Source organism: Bufo gargarizans, chromosome 1 (assembly GCF_014858855.1).
Source record: "Bufo gargarizans isolate SCDJY-AF-19 chromosome 1, ASM1485885v1, whole genome shotgun sequence".
NCBI classification, from domain to species: Eukaryota; Metazoa; Chordata; class Amphibia; order Anura; family Bufonidae; genus Bufo; species Bufo gargarizans.
Genome location: NC_058080.1, coordinates 100,623,007 through 100,649,092, shown reverse-complemented (window position 1 = coordinate 100,649,092; position 26,086 = coordinate 100,623,007). Strand labels below are relative to the sequence as shown.

At 44.3% G+C, this 26,086-nt stretch overlaps 1 protein-coding gene across 2 annotated transcripts in view; it reads left to right on the top strand.

Annotated features, from left to right (window-relative positions):
• Positions 1 to 26,086, top strand: part of SH3RF1 (SH3 domain containing ring finger 1) — a 144,239-nt gene that overhangs the window by 78,480 nt on the left and 39,673 nt on the right. For both annotated transcript variants that reach the window (XM_044286475.1, XM_044286396.1), the window contains exon 4: positions 21,732 to 21,827. In XM_044286475.1, coding sequence (XP_044142410.1) covers positions 21,732 to 21,827 — 96 coding nt within the window. The remainder of the gene's footprint in view (positions 1 to 21,731; positions 21,828 to 26,086) is intronic.

The window sequence follows — 26,086 nt, the reverse complement described above, 5'->3', positions numbered from 1 at the left end:
CTCATGACTGGAGACATTCTACTGTGCTAATACCCATATGGAGCATCCTTTCACATCAATGATCATGAAAGATCCATAAAGACCCAGAATAGTCACACATTAGGATCGAGTTTGGTGAACACAGAATAAATCTACTCAGTCGGGAAAAGCAATACTGTCAGGCATGGTGACGGCACTGTGGTCTTTACAGCCTATGTGATTGTTTCTGCTTTTTAGAGTTTGTTCTTGCTTGCTGTTAGAAGTTTATTTTGTAGTTGTAGACCTACGGGTGCTAGAGGCTTACTATTACTCGGTTTGCACCTACTGCATTTGACTCTGTCTGTCTGTTCTTTATGCACGACCAAAAGACTGAACCGATCTTCACCAAAATTGGCACACAGGTACATCAGGTATCCGGGAAGGTTTTAGACCAGCTCTCAGCTCTCTAGAATGCACTGAGATATTCCCCAAAAATGACCTGCATTAGCCAATACAAGCCTGCAAGTCTTTCTCTTCAAATCCCAACTACCATACACACAGTTTTACTCCAGGTTTCCATAACAACCCGGCCATTTTTCTTCACTGCTCTAGGTCAGCTTTAGGCTACGGCTACAGGACGACAATAAGTCGCACGACACATAGGGCACAACTGCTACATGCACCCATCTTGGATGCATTTTTTGCGACTGTCGTGTCGCAGTCGCAGCATGTCACATGTTGCTGTGCGACACCATAGCCTATCATTCTAAAAGTTGTTGAGACAAAATGTTGCGCGACACATGTTGTCGTGTAGCCCTTGCATTAAAGGGGCAGGGCGCTGTGGTGGTCACTGTTAAAAGGGCGGGCACTGTGGAGGTCACTATTAAAGAGGTGGACACTATGGAGGTCACTGATAAAGGCGCAGGGTGCTGTGAAGGTCACTGTTAAAGAGACGAGCACTGTTGAGGTCACTGTTAAAGGGGAGGGTACTGTGGAGGTCACTGTTAAAGGGGCGGGCGCTGTGGAGGTCACTGTTAAGGGGGCAGGGGCTACTATTAGAGGGGCAACTGCTGTGAGGTCACTGTCAAGGGATTAGGGTGCTGTGAAACTCACTGTTAAAGGGGGGGTGCTGTGAAGGTTAAAGTTGAGGGGATGGGCTGCTGTGGAGGTCCCATTTTAAAGTGGCGGTGCACTGTGGTGGGGTCAGTGTTAAGGGGTAGGGGACTGTGGAGTTCACTGTTAAAGGAGCGGGGTGCAGTAGAGGTCACTGTTATGGGCGATACTGTCGATATCTTTTAACAACACATACAAAAATTAAATGAAATAGATGAAATATACCCGTGCGAAGCCGGTCCTTCTGCTAGTCTCTTATATATAAATGAGTTTCTGTCTGTCTGTTCATTATGCGCAACCAAACGACTGGACCAATCTTCACCAAATTTTGTAAACAGGTACATCAGGTGTCTGGGAAGGTTTTAGACCGGTTTCTCAGCTCTCTAGGACATACCATTCCTTAAATATTCCCCAAAAATTACCTACATTAGCCAATAGTAGCTTGAAAGTCTTTCTCTTCATATCCCAACTGCCATACACACAGTCACATGTCCCTTATCAGCCAATAGAAGCTCACAGGCCCTTAGTCTCCACATACACACAGTTTTACTCCAGGTTTCCATAACAACCCAGCCATTTTTCTTCACTGCTCTAGGTCAGCTTTAAAGGGGCGGGCACTTTGGAGGTCACTGTTAAGGGGCAGGCCGCTGGGGAAGTCACTGTTAAAGCAGCGGGCACTGCGGAGGCCACTATTAAGGGAGCGAGGTACTGTGGAGGTCACTGTTAAGGGAACATGGTATTGTGGAGGTCTCCGTTAAGGGGGCAGGGAACAGTGGAGGTCACAGATAAGGGGACGGTCCTCTATGGAGTTCAGTGTTAAGGAGCGGGGTACTGTGGAGGTCACTGTTATGGTAACAGGGTACTGTGGAGGTCTCAGTTAAGGGGCAGGGAACACTTCATAGTGACCTGTGCCCTATGAAGTTCAGTGTTAAGGGGCGGGGTGCTGTAGAGGCCACTGTTAAGGGGACAGACCCCTGAGGAGGTCACTGTCAAGGGAGTGGGGTGCTGTCAAACTCGCTGTTAAAGGGGCGGGCTGATGTGAAAGTCAAAGTTAAGGGGATGGGCTGCTGTTTAGGTCCCACTTTAAGAAGGCTGGGCACTGGGGGGGGGGGGCAGTGTTAAGGGGTTGGGGTTCTGTGGAGTTCACTGTTATGGGACATACTGTCAATATCTTTTAACGACACATATATATATATTTTTTTTTTATTTATATTACCATATCTATTTAAAAATTCTAAAATATTACAGTATTCTCTCTGGCCACTGAGTCTTAGGCAGACACTTCCTGTTCTATAGAGATCACTTCTCAAAAGCCATGTCATTATCATTACAGGCAGGATTATAATAAAAGATAACATCTATATTTAGATAACACAGGATTCACCATTCACAATAGGTGATGATTGCAGCATATTTGCTCTGTTATCTAGTATGTCTGGAACATTCTCCCATAGAGGTCATTGAACATCTCCTGTTTATTGCTAATCTATGTCTAAATACTATTAAAAACAGCTCAGGCAAGATGGCGGCCCCCATGATCATGTACAGAAAATTATAATAAAACAGATAAAAACTGATTAGGAGCTCTACAAAGGTTACTAAAACTAATAAATCTTACTGTATCAGATGGCACACACTGTTTGAATTAATACAAAATGGAATGGGCCATACACCAAACCATTTTTATTCAGATTTTACAAATAGTCAAATCTGAGAATGTTTTGCCATTTGGATATTGATTGCTGGCCTATTCTCAGCATAAGTCACCAGTGTCCACCACTCACCTCCACCAGTCAGTTGTTTAGGGCAGCTGCCGGCGCCACAAGATGTATAGTGGACTGACCTGGAAGCACAAAGTTTCATCCACTTTGTAGTGGCCACGATGTACTGCAGTATGCTGGTGCCGGGACCTGCACGATGGACAAAGCCTTCTGGCTACTGCATAGTTTTTATGGCTGGTAGTTGCCTGAAACATCTGATTTGTGGGGGTGCTGAGTGCTGGACCCCCACTGATCTGATACTGATGATCAGGATAGGCCATCAATATTTAAGTCCTGGAAAACCCTAAATGTAATTTTTATAAAGCTAGACTCTAGTTGTTTTTGGAATGTTGTCAGGATGAGGACAAATAAACATATTTTGCATGGTAGGTACATTTTTTAAATATATAAAATAATTGTGAAATATTATATTATTGTATTGTCCAACCTGCAATCTTCTCAAATGATAGCTAAACCTTAGTAGCTGGGGGACATTTATGAATACTGGTGCACCTTGTGAGTGACCTGTGCTCGGGTATTACTCCCTCATGCTTCACAATTATCAACTGTAAGCACACTCTGTTATTAAAGGGGTTGTTTAAGTGTTTTATACGGATGATCTATCCTCGGGATAGGTTATCAGTATGTGATCGGTGGAGGTCCAACACCCAGCACACCTGCCAATCAGCTGTTTGAAGAGGCTGCAGCGCTCCTGTGAGCACTGCGGCCTGCTCATAACTTGCCAAGCACAGCAACGTCCATTGGATATTCACTTGAACAGGTCTGAGCTGCACATATGAGCGATGAACGTGATGTTACTGGCCTAGGAAGAGGACGCAGCCCTCACTGGAATGCCGCATCCTCTTTAAAAAGCTGATCGTCGGGGTGCTGGGAGTCGGACAACCACCGATCAGATACATTTGGGAAAACACTTCAAGGGTCCATTCACACGTCCGTAGTGCATTGCGGATCCGCAATACACCCGGCCGGCACCCCCATAGCAATGCCTATTCTTGTCAGCAATTGTGGACAAGAATAGGACATGCTCTATTTTATTCCGGAGCCGTGGACCGGAAGATCAGCGGCACGCTCTGGAAATGCGAATGCTGACAGCACACTGTGTGCTGTCCGCATCCATTCCGTCCCCATAGAGAATGAATGGGTCCGCACCACAATAGCGGAACGGATGCGGACCACAATTGCGGACGTGTGAATGGAGCCTGAATGTAACATCATTGAGACACTGTTATCTGCCACTTTTCATCTGGATGTCTATGTATGTTCGGCTGAGTTGTGAGTTTCTACATGTACATGATGATGATGATGATGATGGCACACCCCTAAACACCAATGCATTTATAAGTAATGTCATCAGCTCAGGTCTTCTCCATATTCGAGGAGCCCTGGATCCCACAGTATAACATTAGCTTAGAAATCTATTGTACCTAAGCTAGTAATATTACATATTTGTTATCATTATGACTGTTAGAAGCTGAAAAATGACAAAATATCTGGAGAACAGAAGTCTCCAGGTGGAGAGTGAATGAAGAGGTGGCCGTGCAGCCCTCTCAGTTCAAGTCTATGGGAGTTATGGATTCAGGTGAGCAAGCTATGGAAATACCCAGATTACCTGAAGCAGGTATACCCCTCTAAGCCGTACCCCTTTGTTTATTGTAGCCAAAGCTCAGGATAGAGAATGAGGTAGGGGAGATGACGTTAATACCTTAGAAAATAGAATGGGGAACACTTAGTTGTTTTGTTACCTTTTTACCCTTTGTATTGTACTTTGAAACAGAATCTTATATATATATATTTTTTACTTTTGGGTTCCTTTCAGGGGTTAATGAACCAGCTATAGGGAATTTTAGTTTTAAGTAGCTGTGCTTAAGGGAACGGGGATTTCTGATACACCTCAGCCAACCAAGGAGAGAAATGTATGCAAGCTTTTTTGTAAACCTGCAGTGATTGATGACGGAGAAGAATTGGACTGTACAATTGTCTCCTAGGAAAGCTCTCCTGGTAACTCTTATAAATAACAGGCACAGAGAACAAGAACCCCTTAGGACAGCGAGATCAGTCCTTTTGATGCCGTGACACACCTGCTGACGCGCCTTTCATGTGATTATTTAGCAGTTTACAGTAACGTGAAAAATAAACCGTAATCAAATACACCATTAATTCAGAACATAATGCAAGCACATACACGTTACTGCTTGGCTGGATATTCTAATTTTCAGTGACATTATTGTTCATATGCCACCCACACTGCGTTCATGTGAACCTCCTTTAGGACATTTTGCATATGGTAACTGAACTGTAACTCTTTTTAACTATCATCCTGACACAGAAACATGAATACGGACGCCATACAGCCTTATAGTTCACATTTCCATTTGACACGGACAACACACGTGCCCATTGATTTTAATGTGTTTGTTCACACACAAGTGGTTTTCCACTGGCTGTGGGTCAGTGGAGAAATCACGGAGACATTTACTACTTTGGTCTGTGTTTTGGACCACACACGCCCATTAAAGTCCATGTTGCATCCGTGGTGTGTCCGTTTTTCACTGAATAGGAGATACTCTGGAATAGAGATGAGCGAATCTTATATTTTAAAATTCGTTCACGCTTCGTTTGGTGGTAAAAGCAGAATTGCGTTATGGATTCCATTACCACAGACCATAGCGCAATTTTATGATGGAATTCATAACGGAGTGCCTTTAGAGGCGCTCCATTATTCATTCCATCATAATAGAAGTCTATGGCCTGCATAACGGATCCGTCACGTTTCCATTATGCAAGGGAGTCCTCTCCTGCATAACAGAAACGGGACGGCTCCGTTATGCAGGCCATAGACTTCTATTACGACGGAATGAATAACAGAACGCCTCTAAAGGCATTCCATCATAGAATTGCGTTATGGTCCGTGGTAACGGAATTCATAACGCAATTCTGCTTTTACGACCAAACGAAGCGTGAACGAATTTCAGAACATGAAATTTACTCATCTCTACTCTGGAAAATAATCTTTAGCTGAGCAGTGTCCGTGGACTACGGATGATACAAAGAGGGCAAAAATCAGACCGACATGGAAATGTGAACGAGGCCTAATAGAGGAAGTTTTAGGCTATAGAAGTCCTTCACGTATTTAATAAGGAGCTGTGTGGAGGTGTGTCAGTACATGGATAAACTGGAAAGGTGGGCTTTTACCGTGGGCAAACCCATTGGTAGGCAGGCAGCATGTTATAGAGCAGGAAGAGCTGAGCAGATTGATATATAGATTTATGGGAAAAGAAAACGTAGAATTTGTCCACTTATATCTGTGTTCGTTCTGGGCTTTGAAGTTAAGGAGACAGTCCTATCAGTGACTGACAGCCTTCCCTCTATGACTGTGTATACAGAGATGAATTCAAATGCATGAAATACAAGTTGTACTGAATCTTTTTCCATGGAACTATATATAAATCTGCTCAGCTCCTCCTGCTCTATAGCGTGCTGCCTTCTGCTAAGACACTATGTACATGACGGTTCCCTTTAAAAAGTGATGGCGTATTGCTACACTATGGCATCAGAGTATGATCATGGGGTTCTTACCCTGGGGGCATTACTAATCCTGCGAATGAAGGGGCCAAAGTGCTCTTGTAACCCTACTGTGAGGGCACTGCAGCTCAGCTCCATTTAAATGAATACACCGGCTGGAGTTCCCTACACATGCAAAGCTTAGAAGGGACAAGGAACTTTTACTGGCACTGTGTCCCCTTTATTCTCATGATCAGTGAGCTCCACGTGCATAGACCCCCACCCATCACTAATTTCAGCACCCATGCCCCACCGATGAAGACTTTCGATGTGCCACTGAGTAGTGTTGAACGAACTTGTGTTTTAAGTTCTGCCAAAACCAGTGAGCCAAAACCAGTAGTGAAGCCTACACAGAGATAAAGTATAATGGAAAGATCTGCACCTGTTCTGTGTCTTTGACCTGGTTTTGTCTCACAGTTACTGATGGAAATCGCTGACCAAACCCTGACTGTGTGCACAAGCCTAAGACTTTTTAATGATGGGGTACATCCATCTGCAGCAGGAATAAAACAGTTGCCACAAAAAACACTTGAGATGGACTGCAGCCTCACCGGCTCGATACCATCCACTTTGCTGGTATTGTCCCAGCTGCAGACCTGCTGCTTCACACACATTCCCAGCGTCTATGCCACGTGTGAACATACCCTTATTCTTCAACGTGAGTAGCTCTGTATCTATGCAACTGTTTTTTGTGGAGGTGCCATTCAAATATGTTGCTGGTGATAGATGGAGCTGAATGAAGTCACATTCTTGTATAAGGAAAAGATACATGTAAAATAAAGTGTCTTGGTAGAAAGAATGACGGCTAACTGTGGATGTCTGCTGGAATGATTCCCTCTGGACGCACAAATCCAGATTTATTAGGTGATCATTGGATTTTGTCTGACTTGGATGTAGTCCTATTTGAGTTAGGTGCACACTTGTAAGCGTAGGCATACACTTGTGGAAAAGATGCCGCTTTTTCATGTACTTCCAGCTTTAAATGCCAAAGCAAACAGGTTTTGTGTTGGCTTGTGGCGAAGCAAAAACACATTCTGGAAAATGCACATCAGTAAATCCATAAAGCCTGTAGCAATACCTCATATGCCTGGACTTGGAAGTCTTTCTTGCTTAGCCAGCTCAGACTCCTCGGGGGACCCTGTTATTATGTGACAACTTGAGTCCTGGAGAAAGGGGATGGAGACCATCAGAGTGACACGAGACGTGGGATTAGTCTTTTTGTGACTGCCACACAAGTTAGCCTCAGTCTGCAGCTTTCTGCTTTATAGACTCTTCTCCACATGGACTCCTGATCAATGGAATATAACAGGCCCTTTTATAATCTAGCGCTGGCATAACTCTGCGTGTCGATTGTTTATGCAATATTTTTTTTGTGTGCAGATTTCAGCCATCGCAATGCAAAGGATGAGATCTGTGGCAAAACCGCATCAAACTGGCACCAAAACTCGCAAGTAACACATGAGATTTTTGGTGCTCAGCCATTTCAGGCCTATCCATAGTCATCCACACCAAGCTCAGATATAATGTACACCTTAAAGGGGCTCCCTGGGAATTATTTAAAATAGCCACCAGCAAAATGTCCTAATATGTGAGCAGGACTGATTGCCACCACTTGTAGAGCTGCCTAGGGGGATGAGAGGCCTCAGTACACAGTACATCGCCCTACGATAGATAGTAATGATCTGATCCTGCCTATGATATGCCATGATGGCTGAGCAGCCTGACAGGAACACTCAACAATATGTAGTATATGCAAGTGATAGAGTGTAGTGTGTTGTGAGGTCTGCCCCCTCATCCCCCTAGACCAGCGGTCCTCAAACTATGGGGCCAGTTCACTGTCCTTCAGACCGTTGGAGGGCCTGACTATAGTTTAAATTGTTTAACTTAAAAAAATAACTATGAACAAATTCCTATGCACACTGTACATATCTTATTTTGAAGTGAAAAAACAAAACAGAGTTTGTTGAGTTTGATAGTGGCGATGCAAATTGTATTCTTTGAACACAGACACTATATTCTGGCATATCGGACACACAGCTCTTTCCTTGTACTGCATGAAAAAGTAATCATAAGTCCACTGTTCTTTGAATATCCTACACTCAGTCAATTTTTCTTTTTCTTGACATCATTGTTTCCTAGGGATTCCAAATTGCTATTAGTAAAATACCTATATATACAGTACAGACCAAAAGTTTGGACACACCTTCTCATTCAAAGAGTTTTCTTTATTTTCATGACTATTAAAATTGCAGATTCACACTGAAGGCATCAAAACTATGAATTAACAAATGTGGAATTATATACATAACACAAAAGTATGAAACAACTGAAAATGTCATATTCTAGGTTCTTCAAAGTAGCCACCTTTTGCTTTGATTACTGCTTTGCGCGCTCTTGGCATTCTCTTGATGAGTTTAAAGAGGTAGTCACCTGAAATGGTCTTCCAACAGTCTTGAAGGAGTTCCCAGAGATGCTTAGCGCTTGCTGTCCCTTTTGCCTTCACTCTGCGGTCCAGCTCACCCCAGACCATCTCGATTGGGTTCAGGTCCGGTGACTGTGGAGGCCAGGTCATCTGGCACAGCACCCCATCACTCTCCTTCATGGTCAAATAGCCCTTACACAGCCTGGAGGTGTGTTTGGTGTCATTGTCCTGTTGAAAAATAAATGATGGTCCAACTAAACGTAAACCGGATGGAATAGAATGCCGCTGCAAGATGCTGTGGTAGCCATGCTGGTTCAGTATGCCTTCAATTTTGAATAAATCCCCAACAGTGTCACCAGCAAAGCACCGCCACACCATCACACCTCCTCCTCCATGCTTCACGGTGGGAACCAGGCATGTAGAGTCCATCCGTTCACCTTTTCTGCATCGCACAAACACACGGTGGTTGGAACCAAAGATCTCAAATTGGACTCATCAGACCAAAGCACAGATTTCCACTGGTCTAATGTCCATTCCTTGTGTTCTTTAGCCCAAACAAGTCTCTTCTGCTTGTTGCCTGTCCTTGGCAGTGGTTTCCTAGCAGATATTCTACCATGAAGGCCTGATTCACACAGTCTCCTCTTAACAATTGTTCTAGAGATGTGTCTGCTGCTAGAACTCTGTGTGGCATTCACCTGGTCTCTAATCTGAGCTGCTGTTAACCTGCGATTTCTGAGGCTGGTGACTCGGATGAACTTATCCTCCGCAGCAGAGGTGACTCTTGGTCTTCCTTTCCTGGGGCGGTCCGCATGTGAGCCAGTTTCTGTGTAGCGCTTGATGGTTTTTGTGACTGCACTTGGGGACACTTTCAAAGTTTTCCCAATTTTTCGGACTGACTGACCTTCATTTCTTAAAGTAATGATGGCCACTCGCTTTTCTTTACTTAGCTGCTTTTTTCTTGCCATAATACAAATTCTAACAGTCTATTCAGTAGGACTATCAGCTGTGTATCCACCTGACTTCTCCACAACGCAACTGATGGTCCCAACCCCATTTATAAGGCAAAAAATCCCACTTATTAAACCTGACAGGGCACACCTGTGAAGTGAAGACCATTTCAGGTGACTACCTCTTGAAGCTCATCAAAAAAATGCCAAGAGTGTGCAAAGCAATAATCAAAGCAAAAGGTGGCTACTTTGAAGAACCTAGAATATGACATATTTTCAGTTGTTTCACACTTTTTTGTTATGTATATAATTCCATATGTGTTAATTCATAGTTTTGATGCCTTCAATGTGAATCTACAATTTCCATAGTCATGAAAATAAAGAAAACTCTTTGAATGAGAAGGTGTGTCCAAACTTTTGGTCTGTACTGTATATATACAGCGCTACAAAAACAATATACAAGCAATAACTTTGCACGTCTCCCCCTCTCTCTCTCCCATGAGCCAGCGCCCGACGTTCACTGCCCACAAGTCACGTCCAGCTGGCCCCTCTGAGTCCTGGGAGGTGGGAGTTGTAGTCCGGCTACGCTGTTCGGTTCTTCCCACCGCCAGCAGCTTGATTGCGTCCGGACTACAATTCCTATGATCCAGCGCTTCAGCCGGCCAGCCAATTGGCGCCGCCGCCCCTCTCCATCTTCCATCAATGATGGGCTGGCTGCTGGACCGTTCGTCTCTTATATTGGAAAAAAAGTAACGGACAGGCAGCGGCGGCAAAAACAAGCAGAGGGCCAGATAAATGTCCTCGGCGGGCCGCATGTGGCCTGTAGGCCGTAGTCTTAGGACCCCTGCCCTAGACAGCTCTGCAAAGGAGGCAACCATTGATGCTCATATTCTAGGACAGGTTGCTGGTGGCCAGAGAACCCCCTCATCTCTTTATGTTGCAACAGAAATTCCATCTGTTGGATTCGTAAATTTCTGTATCATGGTAATTTGAGGACTTGGCTTAGCATCTATTTTACGACGATCATCACTGACTGGATAATTACCATGATGACAACACTGTGGTCCCTCTGTTTTACTGCCATGATGAAAGACACACTGTGGAAGCAGCACATAACATTCAGTTACACAAGAAAGGCATGGGGCTGGCTTTCATCTAAGCTATAGTTAGTTGGCACTAGATGCTATTATATGTAGTAGTCCCACGGAGGATGACGGTGCCTGGCTGCACAGGGTCCTGCAAGAATAAACACGCTCTACTGTGCAGGTTTTTCTTTCCCTCCGGCTAGTACAACATAGCGATGTGAATGCAAAGCACGGAAGCTGAAGTCGTCCTGTCTGTTAAACATCTCATGGCTGCAGTGCACGTCTCATTTTTTAAGAGGTTGTCACACTATTCTAAGCTGATCTAATCGCTAGATCTCGTGAAGTTGAACATTTTGTAAATACATTTTATCAGTAAAATGGCACAGTTCCAAAGATATTCGTTTATCAGCGACCCATGTGTGATTCTTATAACCAGCGTATCTGAGATTAGGGTGTCACACGTGCATATTTCTAGATTCTCCTAAGTAAGCGCGCTGTGCATGCGCAGACTTGATACTTCTGCCTTCTGATCACGAGAATCCTCTTCACAGGGGGTTGGAGCCTGGGAGTGTGTAGAGTGATGTGCGTTGAGGATCATAAGAACACTGGGAGGAATCTGATGACCTGAGGACGTCTGGGCAGGATATACAGTGCATCATGGGAGAGTGGTGGCCAGGACCAGCCTTGGGTTAGATGTTGCCTTGTGCGCCCTTTCCCCCCATTCCATTTCCCTTCCCCCATGGAGCGTTTATGCCACTGCCACCATCTAGAGTCACTTTTAGCTTCTGTGTCCCCTACTCCCAAAAGATTCTCAGTCACCTTTCCTCCACAACATGTCTACTACCTTCTGTGTCCCTCACCCCTTCAACCACAGAGCCCCTGCTAGATTCCGTGCTGCCACCTTTTGTGTCCCCTGCACCCACAGAGACCCTGCCACACTATGTCCCAACTGTCCCTTGCTGCCCACAGTACCCCTTCCACTTCTTCAGCTTGAGAAGAAGAAAGTAGGCTGTGATGCCTTCCTCCTCTCCTCTCAGTTTCTCCTCACCCTCCCAGAGCAGAACTTGCAGTCTGTGGGTAGGGTCTCCTGTGACCGGGGAAGTGCTAGGCCTGGATCTGCTTTGGAAGCTGCTGCTTGATAGGTGAGAGACTGACTTGCTTTCAGTGACCCCTATATGCAGTAGAATGGTATGGCCCATATATCAGTCCTATGTAATATATCTGATGCCTAACTGAAACAGGACTACTATGAGCATAACTTGAATTACACGTAAAAGAGTCAAACTGGAATTGTATGTATGTGTATGGCATTACTCTCCCAGAAGTGATTGTAGTGGCTAGTGTGCGTCATCTCCATGACATGTATCCTAAAACGTGTAAGGCAATTTATAATATATGTTGTTTTTTTTAAAACACATAAAAATACAATATTCATCTTTATTCCTCAATATCAGTGTCTACACCCCCATATCCCCCATATCAATTTCCTCGCGTTCAGGGGTTTCACTCCATCTTCTTTGCACTAGTCACACCCTTTTATTTCTTTATTTGCTACTTTATCATCCATCGCTTCTTTCACCCACTGCCTTTCCCTGTGTTGCTTCCTCCGTCCCATGTGTAAATGCAGCGTGCCTCTGCCCCATTGTCTACACTTCCTCTCCACCTTTCCCTGAGCCGCTGCCCTCTAGTCACACCTGCACTCTGCACTCCCATCTGTTCTGTTGCACTTGGTGCACTGTTTCGGTCTATTGTCTTGCGTCTACACCGCCGGCCTTCTGCCTCTTTGACCCCGGCTCTGCTGCTTCTGTCTAAACACCCCTGACTTTCTGCTGTTGTTTCATTGTCCTCCTCATTTGCTGCTACATATGTGCCCCCCATGCGTGTGTTTGCCCCTCTTTCTCTTGTCGATCCCCCTTCCTGGTTTTCTCCACCTGCCACATGCAAGCTTATGGTAGAAGGAAATCTATTGTATGAGGCCGTCTTTTATTCCATGTATCTCGTCTTTGTTCTCTATTCCACTGTTCGGTATAAGTCATGGGCTCGGCGTGTCTGTCATTGTTAGTGATTGCCCACTGTTAGGTGCTGTCTCCATGTATAAATCTTATTCTAAGCATGCTGATAAAACCAAAATGATTGTGCCTCTCATTTTATTTAGTTTTTATTTTATTTTCACTAAATCCATATTATATTCCTGTTGGGAGAGAACATGGGGTAGTCCATACATAGAGGTTACATATTGCACAATTATTTGTGCTTATTATTTAGGCCTTGATGCCTTTATTTAGTCTGCATTGGCCTATTAGTAGATCAGACATGATGGTTATCATGTGATACAGCATTGCATGTACCCTTCTCCTCCATTCTCATTGGGACTGGCAGAGGAGACGCTTGTGTGGCAGGAGTGCCCTATTGCTGGGGAAGCACTTATATGTCAAATGCCACCTGAGAGATAGTGCTTCCCGTCTGTCATGCATGATGGCCCCAGGGCATGGCATGGAAATGGTTATTGTCTGGCTGCAGTACTTCTGCTCTGGGGATGGCTATAGCCTTTTTTTTAGCCATTGTGTATTAGTACATGTGTCCCACAATCTTGACTCGTCATGAAAGAAAAGAAAAGTAACCGTTGTAGTATTGCTAAAGAAATAAAGAATATCAACATATTCAACTCATTCATTTATTCAGGTCAGTGTCCACTGAAGATTTTTTGACAGCTTGTGGATATTTTGTAAAATCTCATCCACTTTGCTGATACTGTAACATGCTGCAGGTTTGCTGGGTGCCGTTCTGCAGTGGAAAATCTTCAGCATATCCACCATGTATAGAAGTAACACATCAAACGATACTCGTCCATTATATCCCCTGCCTCTTCCAGCACTGCTCTCTGGTCCCCCTCACCACTGATGACTTTTTCCTAGCTGCAGTGGTGAGGTTCCATGCACACAGGTCACCTTTCAGCCAGTCACCGCTGCAGCCAGGAAAACAAACAGCATGGAGGACCGGGCTGCATCTCTGGAGGCCCGCACCTATCCTTAGACAGGAGCCCGCAAAATTATGGAGGGCACACCGCGCATGCACAGCCGCCTTCCATTCATTCCTCCTATTGCCCATGCTAGACCTTTGTGAGAACTTAGTTTTATCCAGATGCACCCATAGGGTTTATTAGCAACGATTTATTAGAAACAAAATTTTTGCATGCTCCAATGACTGCTATATTATGGAGGTATTCTTCCCTAGAAGCATTGCTTGTGGTGGAGGAGGTTGTACCGCACTACGGCAAATGGAGTGCAATGAGGATGTTGTACGACACTGCGGCAGATGGAGTGCAGTGAGGATGTTGCTCTACACTGCTGCAGATGGAGTGCAGTGAGGATGTTGTACCACACTGTGGCAGATGGAGTGCAGTGAGGATGTTGTACCATGCTGCGGCAGATGGAGTGCAGTGAGGATGTTGTACCACGCTGTTGCAGATGGAGTGCAGTGAGAATGTTGTACCACGCTGTGGCAGATGGAGTGCAGTGAGGATGTTGTACCACGCTGTTGCAGATGGAGTGCAGTGAGGATGTTATACCACGCTGTGGCAGATGGAGTGCAGTGAGGATGTTGTACCACACTTCTGCAGATGGAGTGCAGTGAGGATGTTGCTCCACACTGCGGCAGATGGAGTGCAGTGAGGATGTTGTACCACGCTGTGGCAGATGGAGTGCAGTGAGGATGTTGTACCACGCTGCGGCAGATGGAGTGCAGTGAGGATGTTGTACCACACTGCGGCAGATGGAGTGCAGTGAGGATGTTGTACCACGCTGCAGCAGATGGAGTGCAGTGAGGATGTTGTACCACACTGCGGCAGATGGAGTGCAGTGAGGATGTTGTACCACACTGCTGCAGATGGAGTGCAGTGAGGATGTTGTGCCACACTGCTGCAGATGGAGTGCAGTGAGGATGTTGTGCCACACTGCGGCAGATATAGTGAAGTGAGGATGTTGTACCACACTGCGGCAGATGGAGTGCAGTGAGGATGTTGCTCCACACTGCGGCAGATGGAGTGCTGTGAGGATGTTGTACCACACTGCTGCAGATGGAGTGCAGTGAGGATGTTGTGCCACACTGCGGCAGATATAGTGAAGTGAGGATGTTGTACCACACTGTGGCAGATGGAGTGCAGTGAGGATGTTGTACCACACTGCGGCAGATGGAGTGCAGTGAGGATGTTGTACCACACTGCTGCAGATGGAGTGCAGTGAGGATGTTGTACCACGCTGCGGCAGATGGAGTGCAGTGAGGATTGTTGTACCACATTGCGGCAGATGGAGTGCAGTGAGGATGTTGTGCCACACTGCGGCAGATATAGTGAAGTGAGAATGTTGTACCACACTGCGGCAGATGGAGTGCAGTGAGGATGTTGCTCCACACTGCGGCAGATGGAGTGCAGTGAGGATGTTGTACCACACTGTGGCAGATATAGTGAAGTGAGGATGTTGTGCCACACTGCTGCAGATGGAGTGCAGTGAGGATGTTGTGCCACACTGCGGCAGATATAGTGAAGTGAGGATGTTGTACCACACTGCGGCAGATGGAGTGCAGTGAGGATGTTGCTCCACACTGCGGCAGATGGAGTGCTGTGAGGATGTTGTACCACACTGCTGCAGATGGAGTGCAGTGAGGATGTTGTGCCACACTGCGGCAGATATAGTGAAGTGAGGATGTTGTACCACACTGTGGCAGATGGAGTGCAGTGAGGATGTTGTACCACACTGCGGCAGATGGAGTGCAGTGAGGATGTTGCTCCACACTGCGGCAGATGGAGTGCAGTGAGGATGTTGTACCACACTGTGGCAGATATAGTGAAGTGAGGATGTTGTGCCACACTGCTGCAGATGGAGTGCAGTGAGGATGTTGTACCACGCTGTTGCAGATGGAGTGCAGTGAGGATGTTGTACCACACTGCTGCAGATGGAGTGCAGTGAGGATGTTGTACCACACTGCTGCAGATGGAGTGCAGTGAGGATGTTGTACCACACTGCTGCAGATGGAGTGCAGTGAGGATGTTGTACCACACTGCTGCAGATGGAGTGCAGTGAGGATGTTGTACCACACTGCTGCAGATGGAGTGCAGTGAGGATGTTGTACCACACTGTGGCAGATGGAGTGCAGTGAGGATGTTGTACCACACTGCGGCAGATGGAGTGCAGTGAGGATGTTGTACCACACTGCTGCAGATGGAGTGCAGTGAGGATGTTGTATCACACTGCTGCAGATGGAGTGCAGTGAGGATGTTGTACCACACTGCTGCAGATGGAGTGCAGTGAGGATGTTGTACCACACTGTGGCAGATGGAGTGCAGTGAGGATGTTGTACCACGCTGTGGCAGATGGAGTGCAGTGAGGATGTTGTACCATGCTGTGGCAGATGGAGTGCAGTGAGGATGTTGTACCACACTGCTGCAGATGGAGTGCAGTGAGGATGTTGTACCACACTGCGGCAGGTGCAGTACAATTAGAATTTTTCGTATGCATGAGGCATTATTATTGCAAGAAAGCATGCAGAGGAAAACCATTTTTTTTTTTAATCTAAAGCTACTGATTAGATTGTAGAGCACTCTAATATAGTGAGTTGTGGCCTTCTTCATTATTTATTACCTTTTTAAAGTATCTCTAGTATTGAAAGAGAAATATAAGAATCCAGAATAGTTAATTACATAGTGAATGCTGAATTGTAATCTGTTTGTCATAAGCATGTTAGCAGATTTGCTTTGCACTCTGAAGACCTTTCATTTATTCATGTATGAACCCAAGCAACCAATTCATGTGACTAAACTGGATGAAATGGGCTACATTAGAGCCTATTAGGGAGTTTGGCAGATCAGCATTGCGTTTATTCCACATGGTGAATATTGTTCAGTTGACCCAGTTGGCACGTGTCACCAGTGAGATCATGTCGTGTGCATGTGGCTTTGATTTGCCATCAGGCAGCTTCAGAAGAAGTTCAGGCAGTGTCTACTCTACTCTTGTAGCAACATCCTTGTGCTGGCTTTTAAGTGGGAAAATGCCACTCCGGTCCCATAATGATACTTTTTTCTGAGCATGCAGTACCCTGGATACTTCATATTTTGGCCCATATGCCTGTTTTTCATATAAGCCCTTTCTGTTGCTGTTCTCAGCATCACCTCATCCTGGCTGGATGTTTACAGGCAGAACTTCCTATTTTCTTCAGCTCTTCTAACCAACCCTCGCGTGCTTTGCTCTGTAAAGTTTCACAGGGCTTGCTCCGCCTAGCTACCATGGAGAGGAGAGGTGTAGGGGCATGACTACTGCAGAGAGAACCGTGTCGACTGCGAAGCAAGCCCTGAAAAACATTACAGAGCTGAGTTTGATTATCAACCCCATCAGGAGGAGGATGAAAACAGGAAGTTCCGCATGTAAACATCTTGCAGTGATGCTGAGATCAGGGGAAAGAAAGTGCTGACCTGGAAAATAGGTATATGGGGCAAAACTATGCATTGTTTGGGGTACTCTGGTCAGATAAAAAAAAATCATTATGGCATTATAGGAACTCCTTTAAGCTAGCCATAAACGTAAAGATCACTGGGAAAAGATCAATAGAATAGATATTTGCCAACATGTGAATGTAAGATAGTTTGTACAGTGAGAAATATTATTATAATGTCCCACATTTTCTCTTCTAAGCTTACAATAAAGTAACCATTTGACCATCGCAATAGATTTCAGAACTGGATGGTTCTAGACCTGTAGACATAGAGATGGTAATTCCTTTGAGGGGATTTTCCAACCTTTCAGAAATCTCTGCCTGACATGCATTGAGCTAAAAATAACGAATTGGCCTTTTCTCAACCGTCAGATCCCTTGCAGTTCCCGTGTCAATCACTCTGCAATGCTCTAACACCTGTATGTAATCATTCACATTGAAGATTTTCCATACAAGACTGTGGCTGCCATCCACTGACCACTGCAGTCATTACATTCTAAGCGGCTCCTGATTGGCTGCCTCTGTGATGGGTCGAGTACAGCACATCCTTGGTACAGCCTAGAAAACTAAGACTGGCAAGGCACTGCAGAAGCATAGGTGCTGAGGCAACTTGGTATTTGAATGGTTAATGTGCTTAGGCTACTTTCACACTAGCGCTTCCGTTTTGTCCCCATTCATTGTCAATGGGGGCAAAACGTAACTGCACAGAACGGAATGCTCCAAAATGCATTCTGTTCTCATACCGGAGAACAAACCGCAGCATGCTGCAGTTTGCTTTCCCTCTTTGGATGTGGAGAAAAACCAATCCGTCATGACCCACAATGCAAGTCAATGGGGAGGGATCCATTTTCTCTGACACAATAGAAAATGGATCCGTCTCCCATTGACTTTCAATAGAGTTCATGACGGATCTGTCTTGGCTATGTTAAAGATAATATAACCGGATCCGTTCATAACGGATGCAGACGGTTGTATTATCAGTAATGGAAGCTTTTTCGCTAAACCCTGCGAGATCAGGCAAAAACACTAGTGTGAAAGTAGCCTGATTCTTAAGTTTTCTTACTATTAATACCATACTCTCTACATCATTGGCCATCTTCAAATTCTACCGATCTGTATTGATGAATATGAAAGGCCACTTAGCCTTAGTGTGAAGCAGTCTAGCTATATTTGTTGCACAGTATATAGTTCTTCTTCCATATGTTTTTTCTTTTAGTTTTATTGTATTTTATTAGTATGGTTAATAGGTATAGTTCAAACTGTGTATAGTATATAGTGCTTCTGCCATATGTTTTAGTTTTATTGTATTTTATTAGTATAGCTGAAGGTATACTTTACAATGTATATAGTGTATATAATGCTTCTTCTGTATGTTTATCCTTTTAGGCTCCTTTCACACCTGCGTTCAGGTGTCCGCTCGTGAGCTCCGTTTGAAGGGGCTCACAAGCGGCCCTGAACGCAGCCGTCTGGCCCTAATGCATTCTGAGTGGAGGCGGATCCACTGAGAATGCATCCGCCTGCCAGCGTTCAGCCTCCGCTCCGCTCAGTGAGCGGACACCTGAACGCTGCAAGCAGCGTTCGGGTGTCCGCCTGGCCGTGCGGAGGCGAGCGGATCCGTTCCGACTTATAATGGAAGTCAATAGGGACGGATCCGCTTGAAGATGACACCATATGGCTCAATCTTCAAGCGGATCCGTCCCCCATTGACTTTCAATGTAAAGTCTGAACGGATCCGCTCAGGCTACTTTCACACTTAGAAAATTTTTCTAAGTGATAATGCAGACGGATCCGTTCTGAACGGAGCCACCGTCTGCATTAATATGAACGGATCCGATCGAACGCTAGTGTGAAAGTAGCCTTAGTTGTATTGTATTTTATCAGTATAGCTAAAGGTGTATATATATATATATATATATATATATATATTATACAGTACAGACCAAAAGTTTGGACACACCTTCTCATTCAAAGAGTTTTCTTTATTTTCATGACTATGAAAATTGTAGATTCACACTGAAGGCATCAAAACTATGAATTAACACATGTGGAATTATATACATAACAAAAAAGTGTGAAACAACTGAAAATATGTCATATTCTAGGTTCTTCAAAGTAGCCACATTTTGCTTTGACTACTGCTTTGCACACTCTTGGCATTCTCTTGATGAGCTACAAGAGGTAGTCACCTGAAATGGTCTTCCAACAGTCTTGAAGGAGTTCCCAGAGATGCTTAGCCCTTGTTGGCCCTTTTGCCTTCCCTCTGCGGTCCAGCTCACCCCAAACCATCTCGATTGGGTTCAGGTCCAGTGACTGTGGAGGCCAGGTCATCTGGCGCAGCACCCCATCACTCTCATTCATGGTCAAATAGCCCTTACACAGCCTGGAGGTGTGTTTGGGGTCATTGTCATATTGAAAAATAAATGATGGTCCAACTAAAAGCAAACTGGATGGAATAGCATGCCGCTGCAAGATGCTGTGGTAGCCATGCTGGTTCAGTATGCCTTCAATTTTGAATAAATCCCCAACAGTGTCACCAGCAAAGCACCCCCACACCATCACACCTCCTCCTCCTCCTCCTCCTCCATGCTTCACGGTGGGAACCAGGCATGTAGAGTCCATCCGTTCACCTTTTCTGTGTCGCACAAAGACACGGTGGTTGGAACCAAAGATCTCAAATTTGGACTCATTAGGATCGGAGGATGCGGCTGCTACCAGCAAGTAGCCGCCCTACTTGCTGGTAGCAAGGTAATTTGCATATTTTAAAAATAGCTTTTTATCAAATTCTACTGAACCAAAATGACTATTTAACGTATGTATAGGGAGCTCGCAGTATAGGGATTATTAGTAAACAAAACAAAAAAAAACGGTTTAGTGGGCTGACAGAAGCCCTTAAAAGTAATAATGGCCACTCGTTTTTCTTTACTTAGCTGCTTTTTTCTTGCCATAATACAAATTCTAACAGTCTATTTAGTAGGACTATCAGCTGTGTATCCACCTGACTTCTCCACAACGCAACTGATGGTCCCAACCCCATTTATGAGGCAAGAAATCGCACTTATTAAACCTGACAGGGCACACCTGTGAAGTGAAAACCATTTTAGGTGACTACCTCTTGAAGCTCATCAAGAGAATGCCAAGAGTGTGCAAAGCAGTAATCAAAGCAAAAGGGTGCTAATTTGAAGAACCTAGAATATGACATATTTTCAGTTGTTTCACACTTTTTTGTTATGTATATAATTCCACATGGTTAATTCATAGTTTTGATGCCTTCAGTGTGAATCTACAATTTTCATAGTCATGAAAATAAAGAAAACTCTTCGAATGAGAAGGTGTGTCCAAACTTTTGGTCTGTACTGTACATGGGTTCATTTTTCAAACTGGTAGAAAGTGTAACTGGCGTAGTTGTCCATAGCAACCAATCAGATTAAACCTTTCATTTTTGACTTCTCCTTTGGAAAAAGAAAGGTAGAATGTGATTGGTTGCGGTGGGCCCCAATAGTGCTTATTCCATATGTTTTTTTCTTTTTCTTTTATTGTATTTTATTACTATAGCAGAAGGTTAGAGAGGACTCCCCTGCATAACGGAAATGGGACGGATGCGTTAGGCAGCCCATATATTTCTATTGTGACGGAATGAATAACGGAATGCCTCTAAAGGCATTCCGTTATGCATGCCGTCATAGAATTGCGTTCTGGTCCGTGGTAACAGACTCCATAACGCATTTCTGCTTTTACCACCAAACGAAGTGTGAACGAATTTCATAACATGAAATTCGCTCATTTCTACAGAAGGTATACTTCACAGTGTATATAGTGTATAGTGCATATTCCATATATATTTGCTTTTTTTTATTGTATTTTGTTAGTATAATTGAAGGTATTCTTCACAGTGTTTGCAAAGTATTATTGAGCAATTTCAGCTGCCAAGCTCTACATATACCAGCATGTGGCAATTGCTTAAGCGTGCCGCTTCACATAAATGCGACTCAATACGTTTCTCACCTTTCTGGTGAGAGTGAATAATTTATGTGCCGAGGGAAGACTAAATCTTTCTGTAGGGTTAACCTTGGGACTAAATATTTTCCGTCCAAAGGAAGAGATTTGTGAGCAGATTTGCGCCTTCCGCACTTTCACCCAAGGAGAATTTCAGTATTCGAGCATTCCTGGATTCCCAACCTGTTAGAAACCTAAGACCAGTGGAACTAGAGAAATCTCGAAGACTGGAGCACATGTGAACCTCATTATAGGTGTATGGATTACCAGCTTCTAGTTCCCTCACACTTCTGTGTAGCTCTTTACCGGGCCCATATGGATTGTGCTGTGACATTATGTCAGATATCTGCAGCCCCCAAATATAACGATATTTCATGTGTCTCTACAGGATGACATTCTCACGGTGATCCGCAGAGTGGACGAAAACTGGGCAGAAGGAATGCTGGGAGACAAAATAGGAATTTTCCCGATTTCCTATGTGGAGGTAAGTGATACACCCAGGATAATAGAAAAATGAATTGGTTTCTAGGAACAAGTCATGAACCCTGTTTTCACGTGACCTCAGAGCATGACCATTTCTGTCTGTCGGTGTACTTAGAGCTTATTAGTTTTGACTCCATTAATAAAGTACATGTGCCGTCTTGTCTGCCTCATTCTTGGAGTATGTTGAAGTCATTGCAAGTTTCCTGCTCATGGTTGCCACAATTATTTCAGTGAATTCCCTTAGATTGTCATCGTGAAGCTATGTTAGAACAGACAGTCTTTGTTTTTTCAAGGTCTGCAAAGTGTTCACTTTGCTGTGACCTATGCTCGTAGTCATATTTTCCTCATAAGTCACCATATTGGCAGGTTTTCCTATAAGCACAGATGATTTTGTGGTATTTGTGTGACGGCGATGCACGATGTATACGTTCACAGCTGAGATATCTTATTTCATTTGAATTTTCCCCAAATTAGTCACTATGGTAAAGAAAGGTTCTTAATCCCCCCAAGCCTACCTCTCATGACTCACTTTAGTTTGTTCTTGTATGTTTTCTACCTGTTTTATATTGCCCGCGTGGTAGTGACCACAAACAGGGCTGTGTGACATGGAGGGACAGTTGGTAAGAGAGAGCCCTTTAAAGAAGTTGTCTTATCATAGACAACCCCTTTCAGAAGGTGACTTGGAGGACGATCAGCTGACCTAGACAGGGAAGGTGTTGGTCGTCATTGTAATATAAGGGTGGCTCAAGTTCTTCAGAATGGGAGTGTCTATTGCAGAGCGTTTCTTAGTTTTTCCTCACTACAGGACCCCACCTTCCCCCTATATCATGTCCATATATCCCAATCCTGATGTGCCTGTTTGCCATTATGAATTGCTAGCAATTTGCAGTCAAGGTCCAGATGGGTGTTACCCAGTTGTGAGTGTGTCCCTACACAATCTGACATTATCGAATCAGTGCTGCCAGTGTCAGACTGTGCAGGGACACACCCCAACAGGCAGCACCCATCTGGACCTTCATTGCAGAGTGCTAGTAATTCATTCATAACTTCTAGTGAGAATAATAAAGGAACATCATAGAGTCATAAGGCCCCTTTCACACATGCAAGTTTTCCACGCGGGTGCAATGCGTGACGTTCAGTTCTGCATTGCGTGAAAAACGCAGCAGGTTCTATATTCTGCATTTTTCACGCAGCCCTGGCCCCATAGAAGTGAATGGGGCTGCGTGAAAATCGCATTGCATCCGGAAGCAAGTGCGGATGCAATGCGTTTTTCACTGATGGTTGCTAGGAGATGTTGTTTGTAAACCTTCAGCTTGAAAAACACATCAAAATGCATTGCATCCGCACGGAAAAAACTGAACGCAATTGCAGACAAAACTGACTGAACTTGCTTGCAAAATGGTGCGAGTTTCACTGAACGCATCCGGAGCCAATCTGCCATGTTCGTGTGAAAGAGGCCTAAGGATAGATGCTCCAGAATTGTTGTTCAGTGCAAGGTAGTTACTAAACAGACCTATCAGAAGAAGTCACTGATTAGATTCTGAGAACTAATTTGGCACCCTGTAACTGCCTGATCAGGGGGCAATAGTAAAGTAGGTGTGGTGGGGAACTGTCCAATCACTTGAGGGAAATGTATATTCTACGTATAGTGTGCCCCCTTTAGACGGATTTATACGGGGCAGTTGCTGGGCCAATTATCGGGAATGGACATTAGTATGAACGCATGTAAGGGTACTTTCACACTTGCGACAGAGAGATCCGGCAAGCAGTCCCGTCGCCGTAACTGCCTGCCGGATCAGGCAAAATGTATGCCAACTGATGGCATTAGTAAGACTGATCAGGATCCTTACCAGTCTTAAAAATGCCTGATCAGTCGAAAAAATGCATTGAAATGCTGGATCCGTCTTTCCTGTTTCATCCGGAAAAACGGATCCAGCATTTATTTTTTTCACCTTTTTTTTCAGTCTGCGCTTGCGCAGACCGAAAGGACGCATTCAGGCAAGTCTTCAGTTTTTTTTGCCGGAGATAAAACAGCATGCTACGGTTTTCTCTTTTGCCTGATCAGTCAAAACGACTGAACTGAAGACATCCTGATGCATCCTGAACGGATTACTCTCCATTTAGAATGCATGGGGATATGTCTGATCAGTTCTAGAGCCCCTGTGACGGAACTCTATACCGGAAAAGAAAACCGCAAGTGCGAAAGTACCCTTAAGGTGCCTCATTTCACCCGATGAGGAAGCAAAAAGCATCATTGCTGGGCAGCAGATTGTGCGGTGTAAACAGTGATCTGCTGCCCAAAAACAATGAATCTATATGAGGACAAGTGAGCAGCAGTAGCTATCGTTCGTCCCCATACAGTGGAGGTGATTGTTGCATGTAAATGTAGCTTCTCACCTCCACTGTTCTTTTTCTTCACACCCATATTGGAAGATTTGTTGCAAATTTCATCATAAATTTTTGAAAAAGTAGCACAGCACAAAATAATGATTATAAGTCAGTGGTGCCCGGTACATGACATTTCTGGCAATCCACCATTTTTCGGTTTTCTGTTCCTATGACAGAACAGAAAACCTGAAGTGATTAGCTTAGATTTTGTTTAGCAGCAATAAATCCGTGTATAACATGTAAATGCGCAGTCCATGTCTTCGTACCTGCATTTGTGGCTCTTTACAAGAAGCTTATACGTTTTTAGTCTCAATGTAATGAACAAAATCAGATTGATGAATTAGCTTTAATGGGGTTGTCCACAGGATAGTCTGTCTTTATTGGCACAATTAGCTATTATTCAGTAGCACCTGCACTGGAAGTCGGCGCCAGAACCACACAGCTCCGTCTGCTGTAGCCCTGGTCCCACTGAAGTGAGTGGGGATAGCAGTGCAGTGACCAGCTCCATCCATGTGCATGCGTAATGGGGTGTGACCCCTGAAATGTTGTATGGGGTGGGATAGGGAAAGCCTCAGCATTCTTGTTTCAATGGCAGCCATTTTTGTATATAAAGGGTAGAATAAAAGGGAATGAAAGCACTTTTTGTACTGGACAGACTGTGAGTATTCACTATACACTGACAAATGTATGCACTTTAGTGAATGTTACTGCCTTGGAAAATACATTGGAATCTATTGCAGTGGAGCGAAGTAAGGTTCCACTGCGGGCAATGATTGAAACGTCATGTGGGACCTCCACAATATATCTATAGCGCTCCTCCTGCTCTATAACATGCTGCACGCAGACTGCACCGCATTGTGTGGTGACAGGTTCCCTTTAAATGGAGGGAATAAAAAATATATATTCATCTATAACAGTGTAAATAAAGCTCTTTGAGCAATTTGTTTCCACTTTAAAAAAAGGCTGAAACCAAGAATTTGATGGCAGGTATGGTAAATCTTTCCTATATCCCAATTAAACTGATCCATTTAGTATATTCACCAGGCACTATATTACACGCCATGTTACATGACAGATTTTACTGCTGCTCAAGAACTGCATATTAAAAATAATTGGTCCTTCTATAGAGGGTGCCACAATTCTTTATTATATCTGTATATATGGATAGTGTCACCTGCCATAGTCTGATGTAGAAAGAGAAGAAAATACGGTAGGTCACCAAAGTTGTCTTATATCATTATTAATGGGTTGTCAGGGTTCTGAGTGGGGCAGATTTACTAATAGTGTCGCACTTTGCATTGTCTAACAATATGGATTCAGGATATATTTACTATTCTAGCGCATTGAACTTTGTAAATTTGGAGTATCTTAAATCCTGCACCAGAATTCTGTCCATGAGCAAAAAAAAGGTTTTCGCTTGTCCCAAAAAATAAAAATTGTCCGTGCACAGAAATTTTGTCGCGGTTTCAGAACTTGGTATTTTTGTCACTAACTGAGGAGACAGCGAGGAAGCAGATTGTTAATTCTGCAAGAACAGTGTCAACGTAGACCAAACAGCCCTAAACTGCGCAGGTTTGTCACAGTAGCTCCTGCTAGTTGACTCACCTTTTAGACTGTGTAGTCTTTTACCGCCACGTATAAGTTGGCTTAGTTTGACTAAAAAAAATTGTGGTGCGTTGTTTGGCGCATTTAAACATTCCCTTCGTCACACCTCTTCTTTTTTTATTTTGTTTATACCATTCTCTGCAAATTGCACCAAAAACCGTCCCGTTTTCAGTAGCGAATATGCCCCTGTGTGAGGAGTGAGAGCAGTAGGTGACAGTCACGATGATTTTTACAGTGTGTCTGCTATGTATACATATGGCCAAACAT